The 27,533-nt window shown below is 40.5% G+C and overlaps 3 protein-coding genes and 1 pseudogene across 3 annotated transcripts; 3 read left to right on the forward strand and 1 right to left on the reverse strand.

Moving 5' to 3' along the window:
• Positions 1-2,827: 2,827 nt before the first annotated feature.
• LOC139457230 (funoran endo-beta-hydrolase-like) lies at positions 2,828-5,428 on the forward strand. Its single transcript, XM_071238643.1, has 3 exons — positions 2,828-3,019; positions 3,594-3,726; positions 3,939-5,428. Exons 1-3 carry the CDS (start codon positions 2,828-2,830, stop codon positions 5,399-5,401), a joined length of 1,788 nt encoding a protein of 595 aa, XP_071094744.1. The 3' UTR covers positions 5,402-5,428.
• A 1,436-nt stretch (positions 5,429-6,864) lies between these two features.
• On the forward strand, positions 6,865-9,820 carry LOC139457720 (beta-porphyranase A-like; annotated as a pseudogene).
• A 7,335-nt stretch (positions 9,821-17,155) lies between these two features.
• On the reverse strand, positions 17,156-21,651 carry LOC139457721 (funoran endo-beta-hydrolase-like). Its single transcript, XM_071239072.1, has 3 exons — positions 21,338-21,651; positions 20,379-20,511; positions 17,156-19,399 (listed from the first exon to the last, which is right to left on the reverse strand). Exons 1-3 carry the CDS (start codon positions 21,581-21,583, stop codon positions 17,937-17,939), a joined length of 1,842 nt encoding a protein of 613 aa, XP_071095173.1. The 5' UTR covers positions 21,584-21,651; the 3' UTR covers positions 17,156-17,936.
• A 2,721-nt stretch (positions 21,652-24,372) lies between these two features.
• Positions 24,373-27,387, forward strand: LOC139457722 (funoran endo-beta-hydrolase-like). Its single transcript, XM_071239073.1, has 3 exons — positions 24,373-24,677; positions 25,395-25,527; positions 25,876-27,387. The coding sequence occupies exons 1-3, from the start codon at positions 24,447-24,449 to the stop codon at positions 27,336-27,338; spliced, it is 1,827 nt and encodes a 608-aa protein (XP_071095174.1). The 5' UTR covers positions 24,373-24,446; the 3' UTR covers positions 27,339-27,387.
• Positions 27,388-27,533: the final 146 nt, after the last annotated feature.

The following is a 27,533-nucleotide window of genomic DNA, read 5'->3' on the forward strand; positions in this document are numbered from 1 at the left end:
TAGGACTATTTGGACGTACATTTTATATCCACGGCACCTGTTCAAAACCTCAAACCTCCGAATCATTTAACATTACGTTAGGGACCACCATCAGCGCTAATTTCATCTTCAGTACTAAGAATAACAGAGTATATGAATCTAAATAGATAATCCAAGGAATGTTCTGCTTTTTTGCTAAGGCTAGATGGGATTAAGAAAAAAATAAACCTGTTCCCCAAATACTGAATATATTTGTGAAAAATAAAGTGTTGTGGGTTAAAAAAATGTGTTTGGCTTTTATTTTTCGGCTCTTTAAGCCGACTGAGAAAAATATGCTCTATCAAACCAAAACTGCTAGGGCCTCATGAATAATAAATGTCGATACCTTATTCATCTTCTTGGTCTTTACAGATGTTGATTGGCCTCACTGGCTGGACCAGTCCGAGCACCACGGCGTCTTCCCCAACAGCATCGACGTGGCAGCAGAGTTTACCTTTCAAGTCATGGAAGCAGTCGACACAGGAACAAATGAGAAGATTCCTTTATTCTTTGAAGTCATCAATGAACCAGATTCACAGATTCACTATATGAACTGGACAATCATTGTTAAATTCACCAGGCTGTTGCCCAGAAACTGAAATTGAAGTATCCTCACACCCATGTTGGAGGCCCTACATACACTGATGCATCAGCTTCCCTTGCCCAATGTGATTTCAGCGCTTTTAAGAGGACGGAAGAGGAAGATGATCACAAACCATCACCTTGTCTTGACTGGGCATGCGCATGCCAACACAAAGCCCAAAAGTTTGGATGGCATGGCTGGCCTAGTCGCTGTGCAGAGTTGCGTCCCTTGGGCACCTCAGAAACTTATGATTGTGGATTAGACTACAGTTTCAAACTGATTATGTTTCTAGGTTTGTCAGCACCATACCAGTGCTTTTGAGTTTCACCAAAGTGGTGAACGTCTAAGACCTGCATTTCTTCGGGCTTTCCTCCAATATCAAGCTGACACACCTGGAATATTGTTGAAAGTGGCTTTTAAATCACTTACTCAAAGAGATCAACATTTAGCTTTCTAGCCCTACGTTTCGTAAGGTTTTGTGGTTAAATTTGATCTGCTATAGTCGTTAATAGTGTCTATCCGTCTGAATTTCTGAAAGAGGATAATCAATCCTTGAACGGAAACCGAATAATTATTGTGCTTGGTCATGTAACATGTTACAGTCGTCTATGACATGACAGAATATCTTAAGGTAACTATTTGTGTTCTTTCAAAATTAATCAATTGATCTTTTTACGACCGGACATTGTGCAACTAAAACAGCAAATGTCAGCCAAGCAAATACATATATCATGGAACATTGTGCAGAAAATAAATAGATCAGAGATGTAATAACTCAAGTTCACTGTTCTGATCAATTGAAACTTTCCTATAAGCAGCTACCCAACTCCAAAGACAAGAAGAAATATTTACAGTTGAAGTTGAGAAATGTGGGGGTTGAGGGTGTTTGCCGGGATTTTGTCTTGAAACCAAATATGTTTTTAATTCTAACTACGAGCCAACACATTTCTTAAAAAACACATTGCAAAAATATAATTTCTTCGACAGAAAAATTCTTTTTTTTTCTGACAATTTGAAATATAATCATTTTTGTCAAAAATTTTCGGGGACTTTTTTTTCGATTAATATGGATATCGTCCCCACCAAAGCGACCAAAAGAGTCGGGTGGTCAGAATCAGGCACGGTGACATGGTTGATAGCTCGTGAATGAACCCCGAATCGTTGCTTATAATATCAATCAATGGATTGACTGGTCCAAACTCGATTATTTACAGGTCGTCGTCATATACCTGGGATATTGCTCAGTGCGATGTTGATTAACGCAGCAAGCAAGATTCAAATTATCCTTTGTTTCCTTTGAGTAACCTAATTGTGTCTACGCCTCTTAGGATGCCAAACACTACAGACGTTCTTGTATGTTTGCATTTTTGTGGCCGTAGTCAGCAATAATACAACTATATCACATCAGCCTTCATGTGTGATGGACAATTTGCTTATATTGTCACAGTTGCCCCACATCGATATTTTGTTTGTTGGTATGTTGTTTAACACCGCACTCAGCAATATTCCAGCTATATGATCATGACGCACATCGATATTTCGCTGTCGTTACACACCACATGGTTTTGTATCCACTTGGGCACACAGAATCACTCCAATGCCATCTGACATTTCATCAATATTATCACAAATCTCTATCATGAAGATGTCATTCAAAATATTTGTATATGCTACAGCTAAATGTTAGTCACTGCACATGCCACTGTTTTGAATGTACCCCTCTCTACCAACACGAATATATATAATATATGTTTACAATTATGTACTAATAATACATTGGCGTCTCAGTTACAACAGGGGCGGTCGGGTAGCCTAGTTGTTAAAGCGTTCGCTCGTCACGCCGAAGACCCGGGTTCGATTCTCGACATGGGTACAATGTGTGAAGCCCATTTCTGGTGTCCCCCGCCGTGATATTGCTGGAATATTGCTAAAAGCGGCGTAAAACTATATTCACTCACCCACTCACTCAGGTACAACACATTCAACTAACAATAACCCACTGATTTCATGAAAATATACTTCAGTGCCACACATACGGTAAGGTTTATAATTAAAATACAATTTAACATTAACCTACTTGGGTGTCTTTTTACGGTTACAATGTCTGTATTCACAGTTGGGGTCGTGTAACTGATAAGGTAGAAACATTCTTTCCTATGCATGTATATAAAGTACAGCTGTGTCAACTGATTAGCACTCGTTCTCTCGTTGGGCGATATATCTAGCATGAAAACAGCAGACATGAAATGTCTGACACTTTTCGTGTCTATTCTATCAAGCGCAAGATGTGATTACACCGTGTCCATCTTTCCTGAAATTCTGAAGATTGGGAAAGTTACACATTTCGACCACGGGCGATGGAATGGGAAGAATGGATTGGACAGCTCAACAACAATTCCTCTTGTTAAGGAGGTTGGAGCACCCACACTCACCCACCCACTCAGTATTCCCACTCACCCACTCACTCACCCACTGGCCAACTCACTATCTCACTCGCCCACTCAGTGTCCCACTCACCCACTCATTATCTCACTCGCCCACTCGCCCACTCACCCACTCATTCTCTCACAATGTACCCGTGTGAGGAGTGAACCAAGGCACCTCGTGAGGACCGAGGTGTAAGGCTAGCTTTTAGCCTTATGCAACTGTAATGCCACTTAATACATATCACTACCCAACGATCCAACTTACAAGATAAATTCAGCAATGGCATACTAATACCAATCGTGTAAGGGGCATGATAAAATTTCAAGAGGTACAGAACGCACTGGAGGCCCATTCACTGAGGTAACGCGACTGGTTGTGCAGTGTTACGCCCCTTTGGCCTGCGAGAGACCTAAGATCAAAGGTTCGAATCCTGGTAAGTCCTAATATTGTTTCAGCAACGAAGCATGTTGACACGCCGTAATATAAAACAGTCCACAGCAGCTTAAAACTCTCACTCTCTCACTCACTCAGTCAACATTTAACTCTCTATCACGTTTCATGTCAGGCACCTGAGAACCCCAACAAGAGGGGCTATCCTGACCCGAAGTACTTTCAGGCCCATCAAAACGAAATCAGCAGCAGTTACTTGAACGTCGTGAATGGATATGGCAATCCTGAAGTTGTCATGGAAATAAAAGGTATTTCAATTTTTATTCCAGTGTGAATCAATAGAGGTTAGCACGCGAGTGTGTTTTTGGGAGTGTCTTTCTTATATTCTATGGTCGAAAGAAGTAACCTCATATCTCACAAATAATAATGTATAATGTCGTCATAATATCCGTTAAAAGTTGTTGACAGAAGAGGATGCACTTTCATTCACTCACTCAGAGGCATTATTTTTCTTATTTAGGTTTGTATTGGCCTCATTGGATGGACACCTCAGCCCACCACGGATTCTTCCCTAACAACATCGATGCTGCAGCCGAGTTCGTCTTCCTGCTGGTCGACGCGGTCAACAAAGGAACCAATGGAAAACCGCCTCAATTCTTTGAAGTTATCAATGAACCAGATGGTCAATGGAAGAACACAAACTGGACTACCTTTATCACATTTCACCAGGCAGTGGCTCAGAAAATTAAGGCAAAATATCCAAATATCAAGGTCGGTGGGCCAACGTATACTGGAGCTTCAATTTTGTTTGACCGTAATGACTTCCGGACTTGGAAGACATTGGCAGAATTTCTAGACATGGCTCTGAACCATTTAGACTTTTTCTCGTTTCATTCCTACTCAAGTATGGATGTGAGTGGAGGCTCACACCATTTCCACGGGAGCTCCGAAGCTAAGCTCTTTGGTCTTCTGGATCTGGTTGAGAGCTATTCTCAGAAGAAGAAAGGTAAATTGATTGATATCATTGTCAGTGAATTTGGTCTCGGTCCGGTATCAGGACTTGATGTACAGAAACCATCCACCTTTCTTGACTGGGCGTATATTTATCAACATAATTCCCAGATATTCACCTTTCTACAACGTCGGGATGTCATGAGAAAAGCGGTAGCTTTCCTGCTCACATCTACTGAACTTAAAGGGCAGGCAAGTATTAACTATAGCATCCTTGATAAAAACCACAACGAGAGGGACATTGCGCAAGCTTTCAAGTTCTGGAAGTCCATCTATGACACAATGACATACTTGCGAGTAGACAGTCAGTTCCATAATGCTGAGAGGAAGATTGTACCCCACGTTTTAGTTGATCAAGGGAACGGCAGCCTCAGCATTCTCCTCCATAACAATGACCAAAAGCCAAGTCATGTGACCCTACATTTTGACAAAGGTTGGTTCCATCCGACAAGTGGAAAGTCCACCTGTGAATATCTAAACGCACAGAAGAAACCAACTCTAGCTACAAACCAACCAGTTCATGTCACTAACTCCATGGTAACCGTTCCTGCTGAAGCGAGTTGTTACTTCCAGTTCCACACAACCCACAACTTTGCCCATGCTCCGACTGTGACACAGAACACCTACTACTCCACCGACATGGTAGTCCCCATTCACAACACCGTCGTCGATGTTAAAGTAAACGTCCCGAACATTGGCAACATTGACTTTGTTCGTCTGAGGGTTAGTGTCAGTTTCAGCATGAAGTCTCCCCATCAGAAACTAAAGTCGGTGGTTGTTAACACTCACACCTTGACGTCCTTCTACTCACTGCATACCCACAGCGGCGCTGGTGAAGACACTGTATGGGAGGTCTTTGAGTACAACGTCCCCAACAACATGCTACACCAACACAACAATGACGTCAAACTTAGCTTCTCCGAGGCTGGGGGTTATCTGTCTACTGTGGCAGTGATCGTTGGGAGTCACTGAGGGTGATACGTGTAAGGAATCCCAAAAACTGAATGAATAATATTTCAGAATCTGATTATGATCAAAACATTTAATAGGTGCTTAACATCTAACATCGTGAACTACATGCTGTGTATAACAAATACCCATGTGGACGTATTACAACTACAATGAACTTTCAAATGGTGAAAGTGAGCTATTTATAAGAAATACTTTAGAACGGACTACAGAAAACACATCTATCCATCCTTCTCTGTAACAATGAAATACAAAAATTTACAGTAGTGAGAGAACTTCTGCTTTATTTATTGTGAACGATATAATTTTTACATTCCTTTTTTTTATCCCAGGAACATTTGTGTTGGGATACCTTGATCATTTGATCATATAGTCACGATCTCAGTTGACACAAATATACCTTGAGGTTCTGACAATGCGCTCTTTGGTTTTGGTAAAGGATAAACAACTGATCACCAATTCCCTTCAAGTTGAAAGTGAAAATGCTACGGGGTCTAGAAAGATCTCTATATATATTACATAGAATACATGACCATGCGTGCTCATAAACTCAGGGCTAAACGTTGTAAGGTTTTAAATTACTGATTTGTAACTATTTGCAACAAAGACGAAACATTTATGTCATCATTGGACTATAGGTATCCTCACACCAGCTAAACATTTCAAAGCAGCCAGCATTCTGCACTGTGGCATACGAAATGCCACATAACATGGCTCGGCATCTGGCGTACCAAAGTGATGTGTTGTGAGGGAATTTACTGCAAAGCTGATTCAAAGGATTATGCATATTTAAAATAATAAAAAGGTTGTCTTTCTTGAAAGCAGGCTAGACTTGTATCATCAACAATTGCTTCAATTTAGATATTATGTTTTAATTGTGAGTATTTCAAAATGCTTTTGAATACCTTTGCAGCAAAAGCAGGAGCAAGTTGCTCAACGTTCTTACGCTATGACGTGATTACACATTCATCATATTGTGATACAACCTATCAACACATGTACACACGCACGGACACCTATACGTACATGCCGATACACGCTCACACAAACACTCGAAACATATTCAAACCTGCACTCTCTCTCTCTCTCTCTCACACACACACACACACACACACACACACACACACACACACACACACACACACACACACACACACACACACACACACACACACACACACACACACACACACATGATGAGCAGGTTTAACTGCTTCATTTCAGAAAATTTGCAAATAACGATCTTGGTTTAAGGTCACTTACTGGTACATAAATAGATAAGTGCCAACTTTACATTTATTATCACATTAGAAGTTCAAAAAGGTGACTTCAGCTCGAGGCCATGGTGATCTATGCACCTTGAGATAAGAAAACGTTATGGAAATTTATATAACTTTTACAAGAGCACATACCAGAACAGTGTGTGTGATTCTTGGACATCAAAGGGACTACACGCAGCTGGCAACATGCGTGCCGCCCATATCGTGACATGGCTGTTCTTCTGTCTGCCGTTGGTGCAATGCGACGAGACTATCACCATCTTTCCCGAGTTGCTGAAGATTGGAGATGGTGTTAACTTTGACCATGGACGCTGGAACGGCAAGAACGTCCTTGACAACATCGTCGATGATATTGCACGTGTCAAACAAATAGGAGCAACGACGGCCAGATGGGTGAAAGCCGAGGGTTCGGGCGGTGTCTTTGAGCACGTAAGGTCTATAGAAACTGTATAACACTCTGAATACCAGTATTGTCCTATGGCGTAATGTGTAAGAAATTGTCTGTAGTTATGTGGTGAGTGAGTGAGTGAATTGCGGTGCCTTAAGCAATTCAACCGTCAGTACCCCGTGAGAACAATGAGAACCCACATGTGTCACACATATAAATACAGCCTTACAGACCTTTGGCCTCATAAATCATAAAACATATAAAACGTTTATCGAAGGTTATTGGTAGTTGTCGGTAGTTGTCGGTAGTTATCGGTAGTTGTCGGTAGTTGTCGGTAGTTATCGGTAGTTGTCGATAGTTGTCGGAAGGGAACGACCGTTTAAATATCCAACTGGTTGTATCTTTGTTTGAGATATATGTTTGTTTTCTGTCACTGGTTCAAAACAAACTACGTGGCAAAGGAAAGTAAACACCAATGTCTGAGGGTGGCTACAAACGAACAAAAATGATGCATTTTGATACAACTGAAATTGTGTTGCTGAAATCCTATTTGTCAGCAAATATTTTGTATATACAGTTAACTATCTCCTCCTGTTTCCGCACCCACAACCCCACATCCAAACTATCATCTTGTAATCGATGCATGCAGTTTACAAATGCAGGTACGGACAAATAACAGTGAAACCCCACATGCTTACGATAGAGTCGAAATCGTCAATTGATTTCTGATGAAAATGGAAAGGGTTTTATTTCTTCTATTTACTAACTAGGATTATAACGTTTCGTTTATCTGTCCAGGCAACGGAAAACCCCCACAGGAAGGGATATCCCGACCCTGCCTACTTCGATTCCCAAAAAGGGCAATTCGCACAAAAATACTTGGCCAACATGCAAGGATACGGCCAGCCGGAAATGGTCATGATGACGTCAGGTGAAAATGCCCCAATTATATTCACAAAACTTCATAACTGCCATCAGTGTGACGAGTGAACGCTTTAACCACCAGACCACTAGGCCATCCAACTTCCCCTACAGCCAAGTAAAGTTACTGGTTAGAATTGTCCTCATCAATCCATGCTTGTTGTAAGAGGCGACTAACGGGATTGGGTGGTCAGGCTTGCTGACTTGGTTGATGCATGTTATCGTATCCCAATTACGTAGAAAGATGGTCATGATGTCAATCAGTGGATTGTCTGGTCCTGATTCCGTCATAAAGATGGAGCTCAGAGTGCGGAGTTCAACAAACAATCAAATAAATATTATTCCCTTACACGGATTTAAAAACCAGCAAGCTTACAAACTTGTTACCTATAATGTATGTATTTACAGGGAAGCTTTGGCCACACTGGATAGATAAATCCCACCACAAGGGGTTGTTTCCCAACAATATCGATGCTGCTGCAGAGTTTGAGTATCTTCTCATCGACGCTGTAGACAGAGGAACCAAAGGAACCCTTCCATTATTCTTTGAAGTCATCAACGAACCAGATGGCAAGTATGCCAGCACAAATTGGTCGACATTCATCTCATACCACGAAGTGACAGCTAAGAAAATCAAATCGAAATATCCACAAATCATAGTGGGAGGGCCCACGTATACAGGCGCATCTTCTAGTTATGACGCCAATGGATTCAGGGTCTGGAGCAAGATGGCTGACTTCATGGACATGGCTCTGGACCATCTCGACTTTTTCTCCTTTCACTCCTACGCTGGCCTCGACGTTCACGGAGGCGCTCACCAGTTCCATGCTTCTGAAGCAAAGTTGTTTGGTCTTCTTGACCTTATTGAGAGTTATGCCCATAAGAAGAAAGGAAAATCGTTCGATGTAATCATCAGTGAATTTGGCATGGGAGTATATCGGGGTTGGATGAACAGAAACCATCCCCTTTCATTGACTGGGGTCATATCTATCAACACAACGACCAAATGTTTACCTTCCTTCAACGTCGTGATGTGATGAGAAAGGTTGTTGCTTTCTTGCTGACCTACACTGAGCTTGAAGGACAAGCAAGCATCAACTACAGTTTGTTTGACAAGCACCACAACGTTAGGGATGTTGCTGATGCTTTCAAGTTCTGGATGAACTTCCGCAATGCGATGATGTTTTTGAGGGTGGACAGTCAGTTCCACAACGGTGAGAGAAACATTGTGCCACTGTTTATATCCTTCTTCATAATCATGACCAAAAGCCCACGCGCGTGAAACTAAATTTTGACAAAGGTTGGCTCCATCCGACAAGTGGAAAGTCCACCTGTGAATATCTGAACTCACAGAAGAAACCAATCCTAGCTAAGGACCAATCAGTTCACGTCACTAACTCCATGGTAACTGTTCCTGCTGAAGCGAGTTGTTACTTCCAGTTCCACACAAACCACAACTTTGCCCATGCTCCGACTGTGACCCAGAACACCTACTACTCCACCGACATGGTAGTCCCCATTCACAACACCGTCGTCGATGTTAAAGTAAACGTCCCGAACATTGGCAACATTGACTTTGTTCGTCTGAGGATCAGTCTCAGCAGAGACAGCAAGGCCACTCACGGACCTCCAAAGACGATCATGATGAACAATCACCCCTTGACCTCCTTCTACTCCCTCCAGGCTGGCCATTCCAGTTCCACAGTGTTTGAGACCTACGAGTATGACGTCAGTGCCAGCATCGTACGACAACACAGCAACGATGTCAAGATTACCTTTGCTCAGAGTGGAGGCTTTGTGTCTACCATCGCATTAGTAGTAGGCAGACTCTGAATTATTTTTCTGTACGCTCATTATTCTTCATGGCAATGCATTCGATAGACAAAACAATTACAACCACTTTATGAATAAAGTCAAAGATGCAAAATTATCTTTAATGTTATTTCTAGTACAGTAGGTACATTATGGCTCATCAGTGAGCGAGTAAATGTGGGATTTATGTAGACTTGAACGATGTGTTAGTTAGAGCATATGTCACTTCAGATCCTCAGTGATGCAGGTAGTAAACATTGACCACTTTTGTGGATCCCAAGAGCATGTTACTTGAAAACCAAGCATCAAGGACTCGAACCAACGTAAGAGACGTAACTCTGCTCAGGTCACCGTGGAGCCTCACGCTGTGCACCCACATCTCAAACCCACGTTCTGAGCATATGGACAGCTGCTGTGTCAATATCATCAAGATAATACAGATTTAAGAAGTCGTAGAGTATCATTCGATGGCATAACAACATAACAACCTTGAATGTTATTTAAGTTATGTGGTATGCTGGTGGTATGCCGGTGAGTGTATGTATCACGTTTTTTCTGAGCCAGACCAAATGTATTTTCAATTTAATTGAAATTTCGGTTTCAAGATGACTTCTCTTCTCATGCAGAATCCTGTTTAGAAATGCCATCTTCGTCTTTTAGAGGACATACTGTAATTAGTATTTCTTAACTGGTATATTTAGTTACAGAATGCATACACATTTACGTAGTGTATTTAAATGTTAGGAGTGTAGCTTAGTAGAGACAACTGCGTATATAACATGGAATACGGTAACTATTATAAACGACTATACAAAAGTACGTGGTACATCAGACAGAGTATACAGAAACAGATGGTACATGATACAGACTATACAGAAACACACGGTACATGATACAGACTGTACAGAAATAGGCGGTAAATGATACAGACTATACAGAAACACACGGTACATGATACAGACTATACAGAAACACTCGGTACATGATACGGACTATACAGAAACACACGGTACATGATACAGACTATACAGAAACACACAGTACATGATACAGACTATACAGAAACACACGGTACATGATACAGACTATACAGAAACACACGGTACATGATACAGACTATACAGAAACACACGGTACATGATACAGACTATAAAGAAACACACGGTACATGATACAGACTATACAGAAACACACGGTACATGATACAGACTATACAGAAACACACGGAACATGATACAGACTATACAGAAATAGACGGTACATGATACAGACTATACAGAAACACACGGTACATGGTACAGACTATACAGAAACACACGGTACATGATACAGACTATACAGAAACACACGGTACATGATACAGACTATACAGACACACAAGGTACATGATACAGACTATAAAGAAACACACGGTACATGATACAGACTATACAGACACACAAGGTACATGATACAGACTATACAGAAACACACGGTACATGATACAGACTATACAGAAACACACGGTACAGGATACAGACTATACAGAAACACACGGTGCATAATACAGACTATACAGAAACACACGGTACGTGATACAGACTATACAGAAACACACGGTACATGATACAGACTATACAGAAACACACGGTACATGATACAGACTATACAGAAACACACGGTACATGATACAGACTATACAGAAACACACGGTACATGATACAGACTATACAGAAACACACGGTGCATGATACAGACAATACAGAAACACACGGTACATGATACAGACTATACAGAAACACACGGTACATGATACAGACTATACAGAAACACACGGTACATGATACAGACTATACAGAAACACACGGTACATGATACACACTATACAGAAACACACGGTACTGTGCTCGGACCAGCCAGTGATGCCAATCAACATCTGCAAAGACCCAGAAGATAAAGTACGTATCGTCATTTGTTATTAATTGGGGCCTGGCAGTTTTGTTTGTGAGAAAATGTTTGTCAGCTCTTAAAAACACACAGTTTGTTTCACTGAAAAGAAGAGCCAAACAAAGTCAATTTAACTCGCGTCACTTAATACTTAACAACACCTGAGGACAATAACTTTTTTCATTATTTTCGTGTACAGGATTAATGTATTTTAAGTCCCTGCCAGCCTTGTCTTTGTTCCTTGAGACTGTTACTACGTATGCGTGGGGATCAAACTAGAAAACTTGAGCAATATGCTCTGTTATTCTGAATACTGAAGATGAAATTGGTGTTGATGGATCCTAACGTAATATTAAATTAGTCGGTTTGAGGTTTTGAACAGGTTCTGTTTATATAAAGTGTAAATATAAATATGTCAAAAATTTGGATTTTTTGGTCAATACCAACACGGCGAATGTTGCTGCTTTTGCACTCGGCACTCTATCTTCATTACGGGGATCTGTAAATAATCAAGTCTAGACCAGATAAACCAGTGATTAACATCACGACCAGAACTTCGCCATTGGGATAAGATGACATGCATTAACCACCTCAGCTAGTCTGACCACCCGATCTCCCCAGGCACCTCTAACGACAAGCATGGGTTGCTGAAGACCAATTCTAAACCGTACCTTCACGGGGATGTCGGGGAATTGGGATGGCTTTGCGGGCGAGTGGTCTGGTGGTAAAAGCGTTTGTAAATGTCCTCCACACGTCTGTCATAAACCCTACTAATCCGGATGATGTTCCAAAATGTTCTGAAGGTGGAGCACAGCTGCAATAACGAGGTCCGGACTATCGGGGTTTCACTGTTATTTTTGGACACCTGTATTTGCCAACTGCATGCTTCGATCATAATATGATTGTGTGTGTGTGTGTGTGTGTGTGTGTGTGTGTGTGTGTGTGTGTGTGTGTGTGTGTGTGTGTGTGTGTGTGTGCGTGTGTGTGTGGGTAGTGGTGTATAAGGCTGAAACAAACAAAATAACTGTTGGCTGAAATGTGTGTTGAATAAGTTTAATTTGATCCCTCCTCTCAGAGACAAAATGGTATACTGTGGACAAAAGTGCTTACTTACATGATGGATTTGACAAAAGGTATGAAACATATCCACATTGAATAACCATAATAGTCCCTTCGGTGTTCACTGAATCACAGAAACTGTATTAACTAACATAACAAAGTTATACAATATTTTCTTATATATGTTTTCTTATCTCACGGTACATAGAGACGACCGAAAGACTAAACATTTGTTCATCTGTATTCAATATATTATTTATTTCAAATGTAACAAAAGTGAGTGACCCTCTTCATTTGAGCAATGAATCTCCCCGTACCGATAATGATCGAACGATCCGAGACTCATATTCTCCAAACGACCAGCTGTTCCCTCACCTGACGTAAATTAAGTCTGTAGACGCACAGATAGTATCTTTTGTTGACGATCAAGTGCCGTGTTTCTAATTCTCTCGGCAAACATCTGCAGCAGTCCGTCGGATTACATCGAGTCCGTCCGTCAAACTAAGATTGACGCAATATCCGAGGATTGGAAGAGGATGCCAATAGTCTGAATGCAGAATTGAAGACGTGTCCAACAGTTAACATGGTATGGATTAGTGTTTGGGTCAAGTGATGGCTACTATTTTCTGGCGTGAATATGGAGATATATATATTTAGCATTGAACTTGGAAACAGGTAAGTTATACATTCACATCATCTTCTGATATTTTTGAGAATCATAAGTCTTTTTTACTTGAATAACAGTCGAGATTCAACTGTGTGTTGATAGTTTTTATCTGTCTAAACTGCAGACAAAAGAGAGTATAGATTCGAAAATTGGATTTGACCAACAAATTAGAAACGTTAACTTAACAATAGAAGACCGAAAATAGTCGCCGAAACATTGCAAACTTAAGTTCCTAAACACATCTACACCCGTATCAAAGACATCATCATCGAATAACCATTTCTAATGTATTTCATTTGTATCCGCCTTCAAACATGGGTGTATACTTTGTTTTGCCCTGCAGGTTTGTTTCATGTTGATATAATCAAATTGAAATTCCTGCTTTCCGATTAGCTGAATTGGTCACGTGTTATTTCATTCATTTCCCAGGTTTGTTTCATGTTAATAACGTTATGATTATAACAACTTTTGCGGTGACGATGTTTGGTGCATTATACATGAAAAAATCAGAAATGATTATTTTATGAATAATAGTGTGACGATCATGTATAAAAGTGAGTGGCTTAAAAGCCCATTTGAACAGTATTTCAGTTTTATCACGGCACGTGAGTGAGTGAGTGACTTTGATTAACACCTCTTTGAATAGTGTATAAGAGTATAATTTCTAAAAGTTCGAATGATCCACCGTTTCCTTCAGAACTTCCTACATATAAATGTGACCATGTCATAAATCCAATTTTGCTAATCTTTTAGTGATCAAAGTCGATCGCTAGTTTTAAGCAAATTCGGATAATTTCTATTTCACAGTTCTTTGCAACAAGATAGCATGACATTCCAACTTGACCAAACTGGACCCGTCTAGGAATGATTAAATGCCACTTGACGTCACTGCTCTGTCTGTTCCAGGATCCATAAGTTACAAACTGACCTCATGTCACTGGAATAGTGTGGAGTGCGGCGTTAAACAAAAAACAGAACAAAACACTTGAATATTGATTGACTGTGCCTTGTCATCTACACCCAGCCGCCTGAGCAGGATGAGACTGATACAGAGGTTCCTCTTCCTATTCCTCACCTTCATCCTCGTGATGTCGATGTTCCGAATACTCAACAACCCCAGCTCACCTCAAAGCAACAGATACCATCTTCTAACTCCCAACAAGGATATAGCCTTCGGCCTTCGAGACTCAGAGTCGGTGCCAAAATTGTCAAAATCTGACTCAAACAATCCCACATGCATAGAACGTAGCATCTGTAAGATTGAAAGACAAAATGGAGTGGATGTTTATCATTACACTCGCCATTACGAGTTCTATTTTAACTTGACCAGACGGGTGCGGTATGGTGTCGATGTTAGCCATGACGATGAAGTTGTACCGAGGATTGTGCACTTTACGTGGATCAAAGACGTCAACAAGACCTTCAGATTCCATCACCTCATCTCCTTAATGGCGGCACAAAGGTTCACCACACCCAATCGGATCTATTTCTGGCATGACGAACTTCCGGATGGGAAATACTGGAACGAGGCTCTTCGGGTGATAAAGTGCATGTATCTCGTCCACAGAGAAAGAATCACGCAGATCTGGGGTCAACCTCTATTCCTTCCGGTTCATGTGTCGGATGTGATGCGTCTGGAAGCACTGATGGAGTATGGCGGCATGTTCTTTGACCTTGACGCCATTGTTGTAAACAACGTTGACCCTTTATTAAAGTATGACGTCACAATGGGTCATGCTGCATGGTATATTTTAGCCAATGGAATCCTTTTTTCAAAACCTTGGGCCGATTTCTTGATGGTATGGTATGAAACATATTCAAACTTCAAACAAGACTATCAAACGAATTCGAATATAATACCGAATGTCATATCCATGCGGATCCCAAATCTTATTCATGTAGAAAATAACACTCTGTGCCGTCCTAACTATGGCGAGAGATCATATCTGTTCCAAGAAGGCGTCCTGTGGGACTGGCGAAGAAAGAACTATGTTGTACATCTTTACATGCGGGCCTACGAGGCGGAAGGATATCCAGCACTGAGTCCAGAAAACATAAAATTTATAAACAACACAGTATCTGAAATAGCCAGGTACATTTACTATGAAATGTAAATAGGAAATATTTAAAACATAATATCTGAATCATTTCCTCAACTATGTCCCGTTTACTGTCTGTACAGGAAATTGTGATTTGATCAAAACGCAAATCAGGAATAGGTGTTGCGTATTCTTAAACGTTTTACTTTTAGCAGATATTTCTTATGAATAGGGAAAGGGTTTCGCCTTATTTACATGATGTGACTCGTAGGTGATAGTGAACCAATCCGTTCTGTCCATTCCTGTCGCCCGTGGTCTAAATGAGTAACTTTGCCACTCTTAAGAATTTCGGGGTAATGGCAATTGTACTCACATCGTGCACGTGTAAGAATAGAAACGGAAAGCGTCATTCATTTAAGTTCTATTCCTTTCACGATATATCGCCTCACTAACAAATGGATCAGTCAACAAGTCTGAATGCAATGCGGAGATATTCGAGACCTTTGTTATCCAATCTGTTTTCCCAATCCTGACAGTATAGAAATATAAGGTTAAAAAGGTGAAGTTATTGTTAATTGTATCTGCTATAACCAAGACGCCTGTGTAATATTAAATAAAATATGCATATTATCATATAAATAAATGAAACATTTTCCGTTCCTAGTATTTCAGATAAGACGTACCACGTGAGAGATATCTTGATCAGCGTGAAAACATTATAAGTGGGATTGATCCACTGCACCGGAACATCAAGTACTCATGTGTACCAGTTAAGGCAAAGTCGAAAATTGCCGTTGTTTCTCATTTGTTTTTTTCCTGAATTATATCAGTTTTATTTGCTTGTTTGTTTGTTTGTTTGTTCTTTAACGCCGCACTCAGAAATATTCAAGCTATATGACATCGCTCTGTAAAATAATCGAGTCTGAACCAGACAATCCAGTGACAATCCAAGCAATTGGGATCGATGACATGCATCAACCATGTCAGCGAGCCTGACCAAGCGATCCCGTTCGTCGCCTTTTACGACAAGCATAGTCGCCTTTCACAGCAAGCATGGGTTAAAATACGGATTGTACTGATTACTTCGTCAATGAATTATCTGGCATTACTATAACCAGGTTCAAATATCGCGATTTTGTCAGTTGCATCAACCAGCTTAGTGTAGTAAAACCAACGCTCTAAACCTACGGTGTGACAATATAAGCAATAATATAAAGGCTGATGTGATTTAGTTGCACTAGTGCTGACTACGGCCACAATTATACAATATAAGATAATATAAGATATAGTATAAGTTGTAGGAGTAGCAAGGGAGGTACTTGCATAAAACCCCAAGTACCCCGAGTGATACTACTGCAACAAATGTATCTTACCGACATGTTTCACTCCGTCATTTGAAAGAATTAAAACAAATTCAAACTTGACAGAAATCTACCGCTCGAAAATCCACGTGTCGTCTTCGTGGCGGGGTATGACGCATTTATTCTCCCGCTCAGAAATTTATTTCCCTCTTTATCAAGATCACGTGATACAATCAGATGTCATCATTCTGACGTGGAGGTACGCTCAGAAAGTTTATAATGCATTTTTAGAGGCGTAGACACAATAAGTTATTGAAAGGAACGTTTTACAGACTAGCGGCCGTTGAAATAGGCTTATTCTAGGAGTAATCCCTCCACACAGTAAAAAAAAGCACAACCACATTTTTCTTCACAAGATGTCATTTAGGCATTTGAAGATGCTGGTGGTTGTGATTTCTTTGGTGGCAGACATGTTTTTGGTGGTAAAATGCACAACTGTGTGTCAAAATTAAGTAAATGAAATAAATGGCTCTAAAATAGTTAGTTTGCATATTGCAAAGCTCATCTTATCACAAAATCAGTGTGCTGAATTAGGAAACCTACAATAGAACAAATAAACGATTAGCAAAATTGTTTAAGTCGAGTTATGGCCTCAAATGTGTCAAAGACAGTAAAATCACCCATTATTCATTTTTAAATCATTACAAAACTATAGATAATGTAAACTCCATATTGACACTCTGGTCATGTGATATCTCAAAATCTGCCTGAATGCTTTAGGAGCTAATACAAAAATCCAGGATTACTATAGGTATTATATAAAAAAAAGTAAATGTAAATGTTAATATATTATGAATGAAACACTTGAATAGAAACAAACTACAAACTAATTTTAAAGCCATGGGTAAAAACATGTTTGATGGTTAATCATATTATCGAATAGTGTCATAACTTGGTATGTACCATACTGGTTTTAGAATGGCCCTTTTGAAAATTGTCTGCCATAACTGTCTTTGGCCTAATTAAAATATATTGTACTAACTAGAAATCTTTGCTGGTCACTGAAGTAACCCTGTGCCAAGTTTCACAAGTTATATGTTTTGATGAGATTTATTCAGCTATGCGTTTCCGGACAGAAATCACCCTCAGTGACTCCCAACGATCACTGCCACAGTAGACAGATAACCCCCAGCTTCAGAGAAGCTAAGTTTGACGTCATTGTTGTGTTGGTGTAGCATGTTGTTGGGGACGTTGTACTCAAAGACCTCCCATATAGTGTCTTCATTAGGGCCGTTGTGGGTTTGCAGAGAGTAGAAGGACGTCAAGGTGTGCGTGTTAACAACCACCGTCTTTAGTTTCTGATGGGGAGACTTCATGCTGAAACTGACACTAACTCTCAGACGAACAAAGTCAATATTTCCAACGGGCGGGACGTTAACTTTAACATCGACGACGGTGTTGTGAATGGGGACTACCATGTCGGTGGAGTAGTAGGTGTTCTGTGTCACAGTCGGAGCATGGGCAAAGTTGTAGGTTGTGTGGAACTGGAAGTAACAACTCGCTTCAGCAGGAACGGTTACCATGGCGTTAGTGACGTGAACTGGTGTGTCTGTATCTAGAGTTGGTTTCTTCTGTGCGTTTAGATATTCACAGGTGGACTTTCCACTTGTCGGATGGAACCAACCTTTGTCAAAATGTAGCGTCACATGATTTGGCTTTTGGTCATTGTTATGGAGAAGAATGCTGAGGCTGCCGTTCCTTTGATCAACTAAAACGTGGGGTACAATCTTCCTCTCAGCATTATGGAACTGACTGTCTACTCGCAAGTATGTCATTGTGTTATGGAAGTTCTTCCAGAACTTGAAAGCTTGCGCAATGTCCCTCTCGTTGTGGTTTTTGTCAAGGATGCTGTAGTTAATGCTTGCCTGCCCTTTAAGTTCAGTATATGTGAGCAGGAAAGCCACCGCTTTTCTCATGACATCCCGACGTTGAAGAAAGGTGAATATCTGGTAATTATGTTGATAAATATACGCCCAGTCAAGAAAGGTGGATGGTTTCTGTACATCAATTCCTGTTAATGGCCCAAGACCAAATTCACTGACAATGACGTTGAACTGGGTACCTTTCTTCTTATGAGAGTAGCTCTCAACTAGATCTAGAAGACCAAATATCTTTGCTTCGGAATTCCTATGGAAATGATGCGACCCTCCTGTTACATCCATATTTGTGTAGGAATGAAACGAAAAGAAATCTAGGTGCGTCAGAGCCATGTCCAGAAACTCTGCTACTCTCTTCCAAATCCGGAAGTCATAACGGTCAAAATGAGAAGAGGCTCCAGTTAAGGTTGGACCTCCAATCTTCATATTGGGATATTTTACCTTAATTTTCTGAGCAACAGCCAAGTGAAATTTGACATAGGTAGTCCAATTTGTGTTCTTGCCTTGAGCATCTGGTTCATTAATAACTTCGAAGAACTGAGGTGGTTTTCCGTTGGTTCCTTTGTTGACTGCGTCGATCAGCAAGAAGACGAACTCGGCTGCAGCATCGATGTTGTTAGGGAAGAATCCGTGGTGGGCTGAGGTGTCAAGCCAGTGAGGCCAATTCAAACCTGGATTAAAAAAACCCATTTGATAACAACAGCAAAATATGGGTGTAGTTCAACTTGTTCAAAGCCCGGTTGCAATATATCAGTGACAAGGTAAACACTGTCGACTCAATAGTGTGGATACAAATATGCTGAGTATGAGCACATATTCTATTTTTTGTTTTTATATAAAAAACAACAACATTAATGCAATCTGCCACCACCAATTCCCCAAAAACGGAGAGCAGGTTGTTGGTGGTTTATTTCCATGGCCGTTTCAACCAAAAAGATGGTACTTGTTGTTACCCTGTCAGGCGCTCGGAGTCGTGAGTGGGATATTCATGTTCAAATGCAGCAAGTACGGACTAGCACAAGCAGCCACACAAACACGTGCATGCTATGTTATTGATCATCTCATTCAAAAAGAATAGCCGACCACTTCCTTAGTCCAGTGGACAGAGCGTCCACCCGGAGAGCGGCAGGTCGTGGGTTCGATCCAAGACAGCGCCATACCATAAGACGTTAAAAGATGGTACTTGTTACCCTGCCTAGTGCTCGACATTAAGGTGCTTAAACAAGGACTGATCGGATCATAGTCAGTATACTGTGTCTGTGTGGGGTTTTCATGTTAAACTGCGGCTTGGTATATCAGTGGGCTAACACCATAAAAAATCGGCATTAGTCCGGACTAATAAAAGTAGCCACACACACACACACACACACACACACACTCACACACACAGACGCAGACGCACGCACGTACGCACGCATGCACACACACGCAAACGACGTTCATTCATCCACAACCTTCAAGAATAGTCCTTGTTGTCTAATGAACATTTGACATTGTGGTTGTATCAGGTCTACATCTCCCTCTTTGCTATCCCGCCAACCCCTTGTCTGATGAAAGAGTATCACCTTCTATTGACAACTTTCAATGGGTTTTATGAACACATCTAAGACACGTAGCCTTTAATTCACACAAGAGTAAAAACTGAACAACCTTTTACTTCCATGACAACTTCTGGATGTTGGTATCCATTCACATTGTCCAAGTATTTGGTGCAGATTTCGTTTTGATGGGCCTGAAAGTACTTCGGGTCAGGATAGCCCTTCTTGTTGGGGTTCTCAGGTGCCTGACATGAAACGTGATAGATGGTATGTCACTCATCTTTACCTCTTAACATATAGAAACACCCTGTACATATGGGTACACGATTGGAAATACTATACCTCTGCTGAACGTTTACTTTAAGTGTTATCAGGGCATGATAGCGTTATGGTTGAGGTTCGATAAAATGAGTGCAATTGATACTTCTCTGGTGTACATTCTTTGTTCATGCAATCGACCACCCGGATGCATGCATGAATGATTAACTCTCTCACACAGTCTCTCATGATTGCTGTTGTTAGGGGCGATGAGGCATCACTAAAAGATTTATCGTCACGAAAAGTTACATTAATCATATGGGTATAATATCTGATCCACATTTTCAGTGTCTCTGCCCTTTTCGTCATAATGCTGTGTTATCGCTAAAGGCAGCCTAAAGCTCTACCGACTCACTATTAGTGTAAATTGTCAAATAAATGGGAATGTGTGCTGAAATTTGATTGGTTGCAAAACGTTTGTTGAATGAGACTGGATCCAAGGACTTGTCGGACTTTTCTTCGCCTTTTGGTTTGGGGCAATGGTTTCAGATCAATTAACATTAGGTTTGATCCATATTAATCAGAACAAATTAATTTCAGTTGCTTTTTCCCAAATCCTGCTTTACGAGCGTGTTCAGGGAAGAAGATGATGTCCCAGCATTCCAGAGTGACATTCCATATGTTATTCCATGGCATCAAATATTCAAGATAAACCCGCAAATCTAAAACAAATAATATATAAATGTCCCAAATGGAGAAACATGATAATTTTACGGTAACCAATTGCTTATGAAATAATGCAATACACCCCACCTTCTGAAACAGTCCACCTGCCAAATCTCTGTTCAACCACCTGGCCGCTGTCGCTCCAACCTCCTTAACATGAGGAATTGATGCCGGTGTGTCCAGTCCGTTCTTCCCATTCCATCGCCCGTGGTCGAAATGAGTAATTTTCCCAATCTTGAGAATTTCGGGGTATATGGAAACTGTGTAATCACATCGAACACTTGACGGAATAGACACGAAAAGTATCATACATTTCAGTCCTACTGCGTTCATGTTATATTGCCAAACCAACAAGAGGGTCAGTGACGATCAGCTGACAAGTTTGTATGCAATGCGAAGATATGCAGGGCCTTTTCTATCTTATCAGCTTTCGAAATCCTGACATTATGGAAATATAGGACTGTTGACGGTAAAGTGTCCTCAACGTGAGCCAGAACTGGTGAGATAAAGGTTAAGCCATGTGAAGCACGCAAGTGTATTAAGAATAAGGTTATTGTTATTTGGAAGTTATATTCAATACAATATGAATATTATGATATACATAAATGAAGTATTTTCAGTTCCTACTATTTCAGATACGAGGTTTCCCGTATAAGAAATCTTGATCTGTGTGAAAAACTCGAGTGTGATTTGTTATCAAATTGATCAACTGCACTGGTGCATCAAGTACTGCGAGGCAAACTCGAAAATGGCCGTCGTTCCAAATCTGTTTTTTCTTTAATTATGCCAGTACATCATGATTTTATCATGATGTATCACAATATGATTGAGGTGTAATGACGTCATAGCGTAAGATCGCTGAACAACTCGTTATAACTTTTGCTTAATGTCATTAAATAATAAGTCAATAACATTTACCATGACAACAAAATTTCTACATTGAAGCAATAGTTGATGCAAAAATTCTAACTTGCTTTGCTTTTTGCTTTTAACTTTGCATGCTCATATGAATAAGGCTACCCCATAAGACATCACTTTGTGAAAAATGAGAGTGCCAACCCCTTTTTGGTACGCTGGATACCAAGCCATGTTAAGTACGCTGGATGCCATGAAATGGTTATCAGGTACGCAGATGCCAATATTTCAATGATGAAATATATTTTTCGTCTTTTTGTTCTTGCAAAGAGTTAAAAAATTATGAGCATGCATGGCCTTCTGCGTGAAAATCCCAGACTAATTTACTTGTTCCAGCTGTGCACGCGGATATGACTCAAGACGTCTTAAATTGGATGTCAAGACAAATTAACTGGTATGTCAGATTCCTAGCGTAAAGGGGTTATACTAGTTTGAAAGTGGCGGACTGTGAGAGCTTACATCTTTCAGTATTTCTAAATGGAGCTGTAGGTGTGACCATGCACATTTAAGTGATAAGATAAAACTTGCTGTTTTCTTATTTGGAAAATCACAACTTTTAATCTACGTGCATTGTCAACCCTGCTCGTGGTATTCAACAATGTGGTAACTGTCTACAACGCGTGTCACTCTGGGCTTTACTTTAGTTTCTATTTTCAGTCAAGGTCTACAGTAGTTACAGGCGTCATGTGTGAATATTGACATATGCGTGTTGACAGAGGTTATCGCTTTAGTTGCACATGAAAATGTTAGCCTACTTCTCTTAACGTGTCATGATATTAAAGAAATTGGTTGCGTAGCGACGTTAAACTGCACCTCACATATATATTGTACTGGTCAACTTTGCTACTTTTTCACTGAATTATCTGGAATTGTAACCAGGTTCGTACATCGTTCGTAACTTTAGTTTTATTGTATCAGCCAGGTTAGTGCAATGGACCCAGACCCGAAAATTGTGCATCACACATAATGGATAATGTGATATGGTCGGAACAGTGCAGACTCCGGCCACAAACAACATACAAGAACGTTTACAGTACACAAACTGGCACTTTTAGAGGCGTAGACAAAATTAGGATATTTATTTATTTATTTATTTATATATTTATTTATTTATTCCATATCTTAATGATTTTTGCAAATAACAAGGTATTTGGAAGATTTGTTCTGACTTTTAAACAATGTTGTGACATGATATCCCATTTTGGGATCCTTAGAGGGATAGTTTTGCATTGTAAATATGGACACGATATACACCATACACTGCTGCCATATCCATATTTAAAGCAATGTTGATATAAGGTAATAATGATTCCAATGTTATTTCTACAAATTGATAGTCTACAACACATAGCCTGAAAAGGTAGAAATATCAATATGCTATGCGAGCTTATGTGGCCGCAAGTCGTCAGCGTCATACGTTTAAGATTATTTAAAGACCGCCGTCATAAAACTGTAATATTGCTGAGTGAGGCGTTAAACAACAAACAAACAAACAAAAAGAAAGAAAACATTGGAATGTTGGACAATGTCATTGTTGTCTTTAGGCGCACAGAATCATACCAATTCAATCGTTCAAATCATTGTATGCTCAATATTTGTATTTGTTAAAGCCATATAAGAAAATATTAGATACTCGAAATGCTCCTTTTATGTTGAAAGTGTACCCCTCTCTACTACCATATATTTACATATTACATACTTTATGATTATAAACTATTTATACACTGGCGTCTCAGTCACAACATATACAACTAACGATTAGCTGCTTATATAATCCAAATAAACTTACGTGTACTGGTGAGTGAGTGAGTTGGGTTTAACCCCGCTTTTAACAGTATTCCAGTTATATAACGGCGTGTCAGCTTAACGTTGAAGGAAAGCCCGAAGTGATGCAGGTCTTAGACGTTTACCACTTCGATAAAACCCACGAGCACGGGTATGCTGCTGACAAACCTAGAAACATAATCGGGGCGAACCGGGATTCGAACCCACAATCATAGGTTTCTGGCATGCCCAAGGGACGCAACTCTGCACAGCGAATCGAGACGACTGGGCCACCCGTGCCCCCACATGTATTGGTACGGAAAGGATCTATATATGAACTAGCTTTGAATCTCACTCTGATGTCTTTTTATGGTTAAAATGTCTACATGTACTGTAGGGATTGTTCAACTGATAAGATAGCAACATTCTTTCCAATGCATGGATATAAGGTACAGTCTTGTCAGCAGATTGGCTCTGATTCTCTCGTTAGGCGATATATATCGTGAAAGCAGCAGAGATGAAATGTCTGACACTTTTCGTGTCCATTCTATCAAGCGCAAGATGTGATTACACCGTGTCCATTTATCCTGAAATTCTCAAGATTGGCAAAGTTACACATTTCGACCACGGGCGATGGAATGGGAAGAATGGATTGGACAGCTCATCATCAATTCCTCTTGTTAAGGGGATTGGAGCGACGACAGCCAGGTGGTTGAACAGAGACTTGGCAGAGGGATTATTTCAGAAGGTAGGGCGTTCTTTATTCTTTCATAAGCAATTGGTTACCGTATAATTATTATGTTTATACATTAAGAAGATAACAGCCTTGTCCCACTGTCCAAACATGGAGACCAGAGAAGTATCGTTGCATCGAACCTCGATGTTCGTACTGAATTAAGATCCTATCCACGTTCTACATTGTTACGGACAGTATACTTTAACTGTGTAATCAGGCCTACCAATGAAAACCAGCTGAAAGCAACCAAACTACAGAACACTTGTACTGGAGATAGACATAGAAATGGCCACACAAATTACAAACAAGACACACTTCCCATAAAGTGTGCATCGTAATGATTAAAACCTGCCACATTTTCAGTGGAAATCACTACAAACCAATTGCGGGCGCGCTGTTTTTTTGCTGTCTTGGTAATTCCCTGTGTTTGGTTCCAATGTAAACGTGGAAGGTGTTAATCAGTATGAAGTACACATGATGGGGAGTATGTCAAGTTTGTAATTTGTGTGGCTATTTCTATTCACATTTTCCATAGTTTGGTTTCTCTCTGGTCGGTTTCATTGGTAGTCCTGATACTGTTATCCGCTGATACACTAAACATTCCCCAAAGGCATATTATTACCAACAGTCTAACTCCCTTTATCTCTGTAACTGTACAAAATGTTTAAGGTATATATTATGTCATAAGGTAAAGATCAATGACTAACCCTCTATCACCTTTCATGTCAGGCACCTGAGAACCCCAACAAGAAGGGCTATCCTGACCCGAAGTACTTTCAGGCCCATCAAAGCGAAATCTGCACCAAATACTTGGACAATGTGAATGGATATCAACATCCTGAAGTTGTCATGGAAATAAAAGGTAGTTCAGTTTTCACACAGGTTAAATGTGTTCATAAAAGCCATTGAAGGTTGTTAATAGCAGGCGATAGGCTCTGATTAGCCAAGGGGTTGGTGGGATAGCAAATGGGTTGGACATGAAATGCAACACAATGTCCAATGTTCAGTGGACAATATGGCTTTTCTTTTAGAATGAGGTGATCATTAACATAGTCATGTGCATATACGTGTGTGTGTGTGTGTGTGTATTAACACTTATGTGCTTATTCTCAGCATATTTATATCCAAACTATTTATAGTCGTGAAATTTGACCTTGTCGCACCGCATCGATATTTCACTGTCGTTACACACTAATGGTTTTGTATCCAGGTATCACTTGGCCTCACTGGATGGACACCTCAGCCCACCACGGATTCTTCCCTAACAACATCGATGCTGCAGCCGAGTTCGTCTTCCTGCTGGTCGACGCAGTCAACAAAGGAACCAAGGGAAAACCACCTCAATTCTTTGAAGTTATCAATGAACCAGAAAGCCAAAGGAAGAACACAAACTGGACTACCTTTATCACATTTCATCAGGCAGTAGCTCAGAAAATTAAGGCAAAATATCCCAGTATGAAGGTCGGAGGCCCAACGTTAACTGGAGCTTCCATGTTTTTCGATCGTAACGACTTCCGGAATTGGAAGAGAGATGCCGAATTTCTAGACATGGCTCTGACCCATTTAGACTTTTTCTCGTTTCATTCCTACTCAAGTATGGATGTGAGTGGAGGCTCACACCATTTCCACGGGAGTTCCGAAGCTAAGCTCTTTGGTCTTCTGGATCTCGTTGAGAGCTATTCTAATAAGAAGAAAGGTAAATTGATTGATATCATTGTCAGTGAATTTGGTCTCGGTCCGGTATCAGGACTTGATGTACAGAAACCATCCACCTTTCTTGACTGGGCGTATATTTATCAACATAATTCCCAGATATTCACCTTTCTCCAACGTCGGGATGTCATGAGAAAAGCGGTGGCTTTCCTGCTCACATATACCGATCGACTTGGGCAGGCAAGTATTAACTACAGCATCCTTGATAAAAACCACAACGAGAGGGACATTGCCCAAGCTTTCAAGTTCTGGAAGAACTTCTATGACACAATGACATACTTACGAGTGGACAGTCAGTTCCATAATGCTGAGAGGAAGATTGTACCCCACGTTTTAGTTGATCAAGGGAACGGCAGCCTCAGCATTCTTCTTCATAACCATGACCAAAAGCCAAGTCATGTGACGCTACATTTTGACAAAGGTTGGTTCAATCCGACAAGTGGAAAGTCCACCTGTGAATATCTAAACGCACAGAAGAAACCAACTCTAGCTACAAACCAACCAGTTCATGTCACTAACTCCATGGTAACCGTTCCTGCTGAAGCGAGTTGTTACTTCCAGTTCCACACAACCCACAACTTTGCCCATGCTCCGACTGTGACCCAGAACACCTACTACTCCCCCGACATGGTTGTCCCCATTCACAACACCGTCGTCGATGTTAAAGTAAACGTCCCGAACATTGGCAACATTGACTTTGTTCGTCTGAGGGTTAGTGTCAGTTTCAGCATGAAGTCTCCCCATCAGAAACTAAAGACGGTGGTTGTTAACACTCACACCTTGACGTCCTTCTACTCTCTGCAGACCCACAGCGGCGCTGGTGAAGACACTGTATGGGAGGTCTTTGAGTACAACGTCCCCAACAACATGCTACACCAACACAACAATGACGTCAAACTTAGCTTCTCCGAGGCTGGGGGTTATCTGTCTACTGTGGCAGTGATCGTTGGGAGTCACTGAGGGTGATACATGTAAGGAATCCCAATAACTGAATAAATTTTATCAAAAACTTAACAGTTGTGCTTAAATATGTCACAAGGTGAAGTAAATGTGTGTGTTTGATAATTATAATGAAAGCGGCAAACCCTTTACATGTTCAATAAAAAAAATATAGCACCGTCAATTGTACAATTCCGACTATATCATGGACATGTG

Source organism: Haliotis cracherodii, unplaced genomic scaffold, assembly GCF_022045235.1.
Source record: "Haliotis cracherodii isolate W230 unplaced genomic scaffold, xgHalCrac1.p SCAF_12, whole genome shotgun sequence".
NCBI classification, from domain to species: Eukaryota; Metazoa; Mollusca; class Gastropoda; order Lepetellida; family Haliotidae; genus Haliotis; species Haliotis cracherodii.

Coding starts and splice junctions, on each gene's coding strand:
- LOC139457721 (XM_071239072.1), bottom strand. CDS start 21,583: ATGAACGCAGTAGGACTGAAATGTATGATACTTTTCGTGTCTATTCCG. Junction 20,512..21,337: donor CAGGTGGACTGTTTCAGAAG/GTGGGGTGTATT, acceptor GTTTCATGTCAG/GCACCTGAGAACCCCAACAA. Junction 19,400..20,378: donor AGTTGTCATGGAAGTAAAAG/GTTGTTCAGTTT, acceptor TTTTTAATCCAG/GTTTGAATTGGCCTCACTGG.
- LOC139457230 (XM_071238643.1), top strand. CDS start 2,828: ATGAAAACAGCAGACATGAAATGTCTGACACTTTTCGTGTCTATTCTA. Junction 3,020..3,593: donor CTCTTGTTAAGGAGGTTGGA/GCACCCACACTC, acceptor GTTTCATGTCAG/GCACCTGAGAACCCCAACAA. Junction 3,727..3,938: donor AGTTGTCATGGAAATAAAAG/GTATTTCAATTT, acceptor TTTCTTATTTAG/GTTTGTATTGGCCTCATTGG.
- LOC139457722 (XM_071239073.1), top strand. CDS start 24,447: ATGAAATGTCTGACACTTTTCGTGTCCATTCTATCAAGCGCAAGATGT. Junction 24,678..25,394: donor CAGAGGGATTATTTCAGAAG/GTAGGGCGTTCT, acceptor CTTTCATGTCAG/GCACCTGAGAACCCCAACAA. Junction 25,528..25,875: donor AGTTGTCATGGAAATAAAAG/GTAGTTCAGTTT, acceptor TTTTGTATCCAG/GTATCACTTGGCCTCACTGG.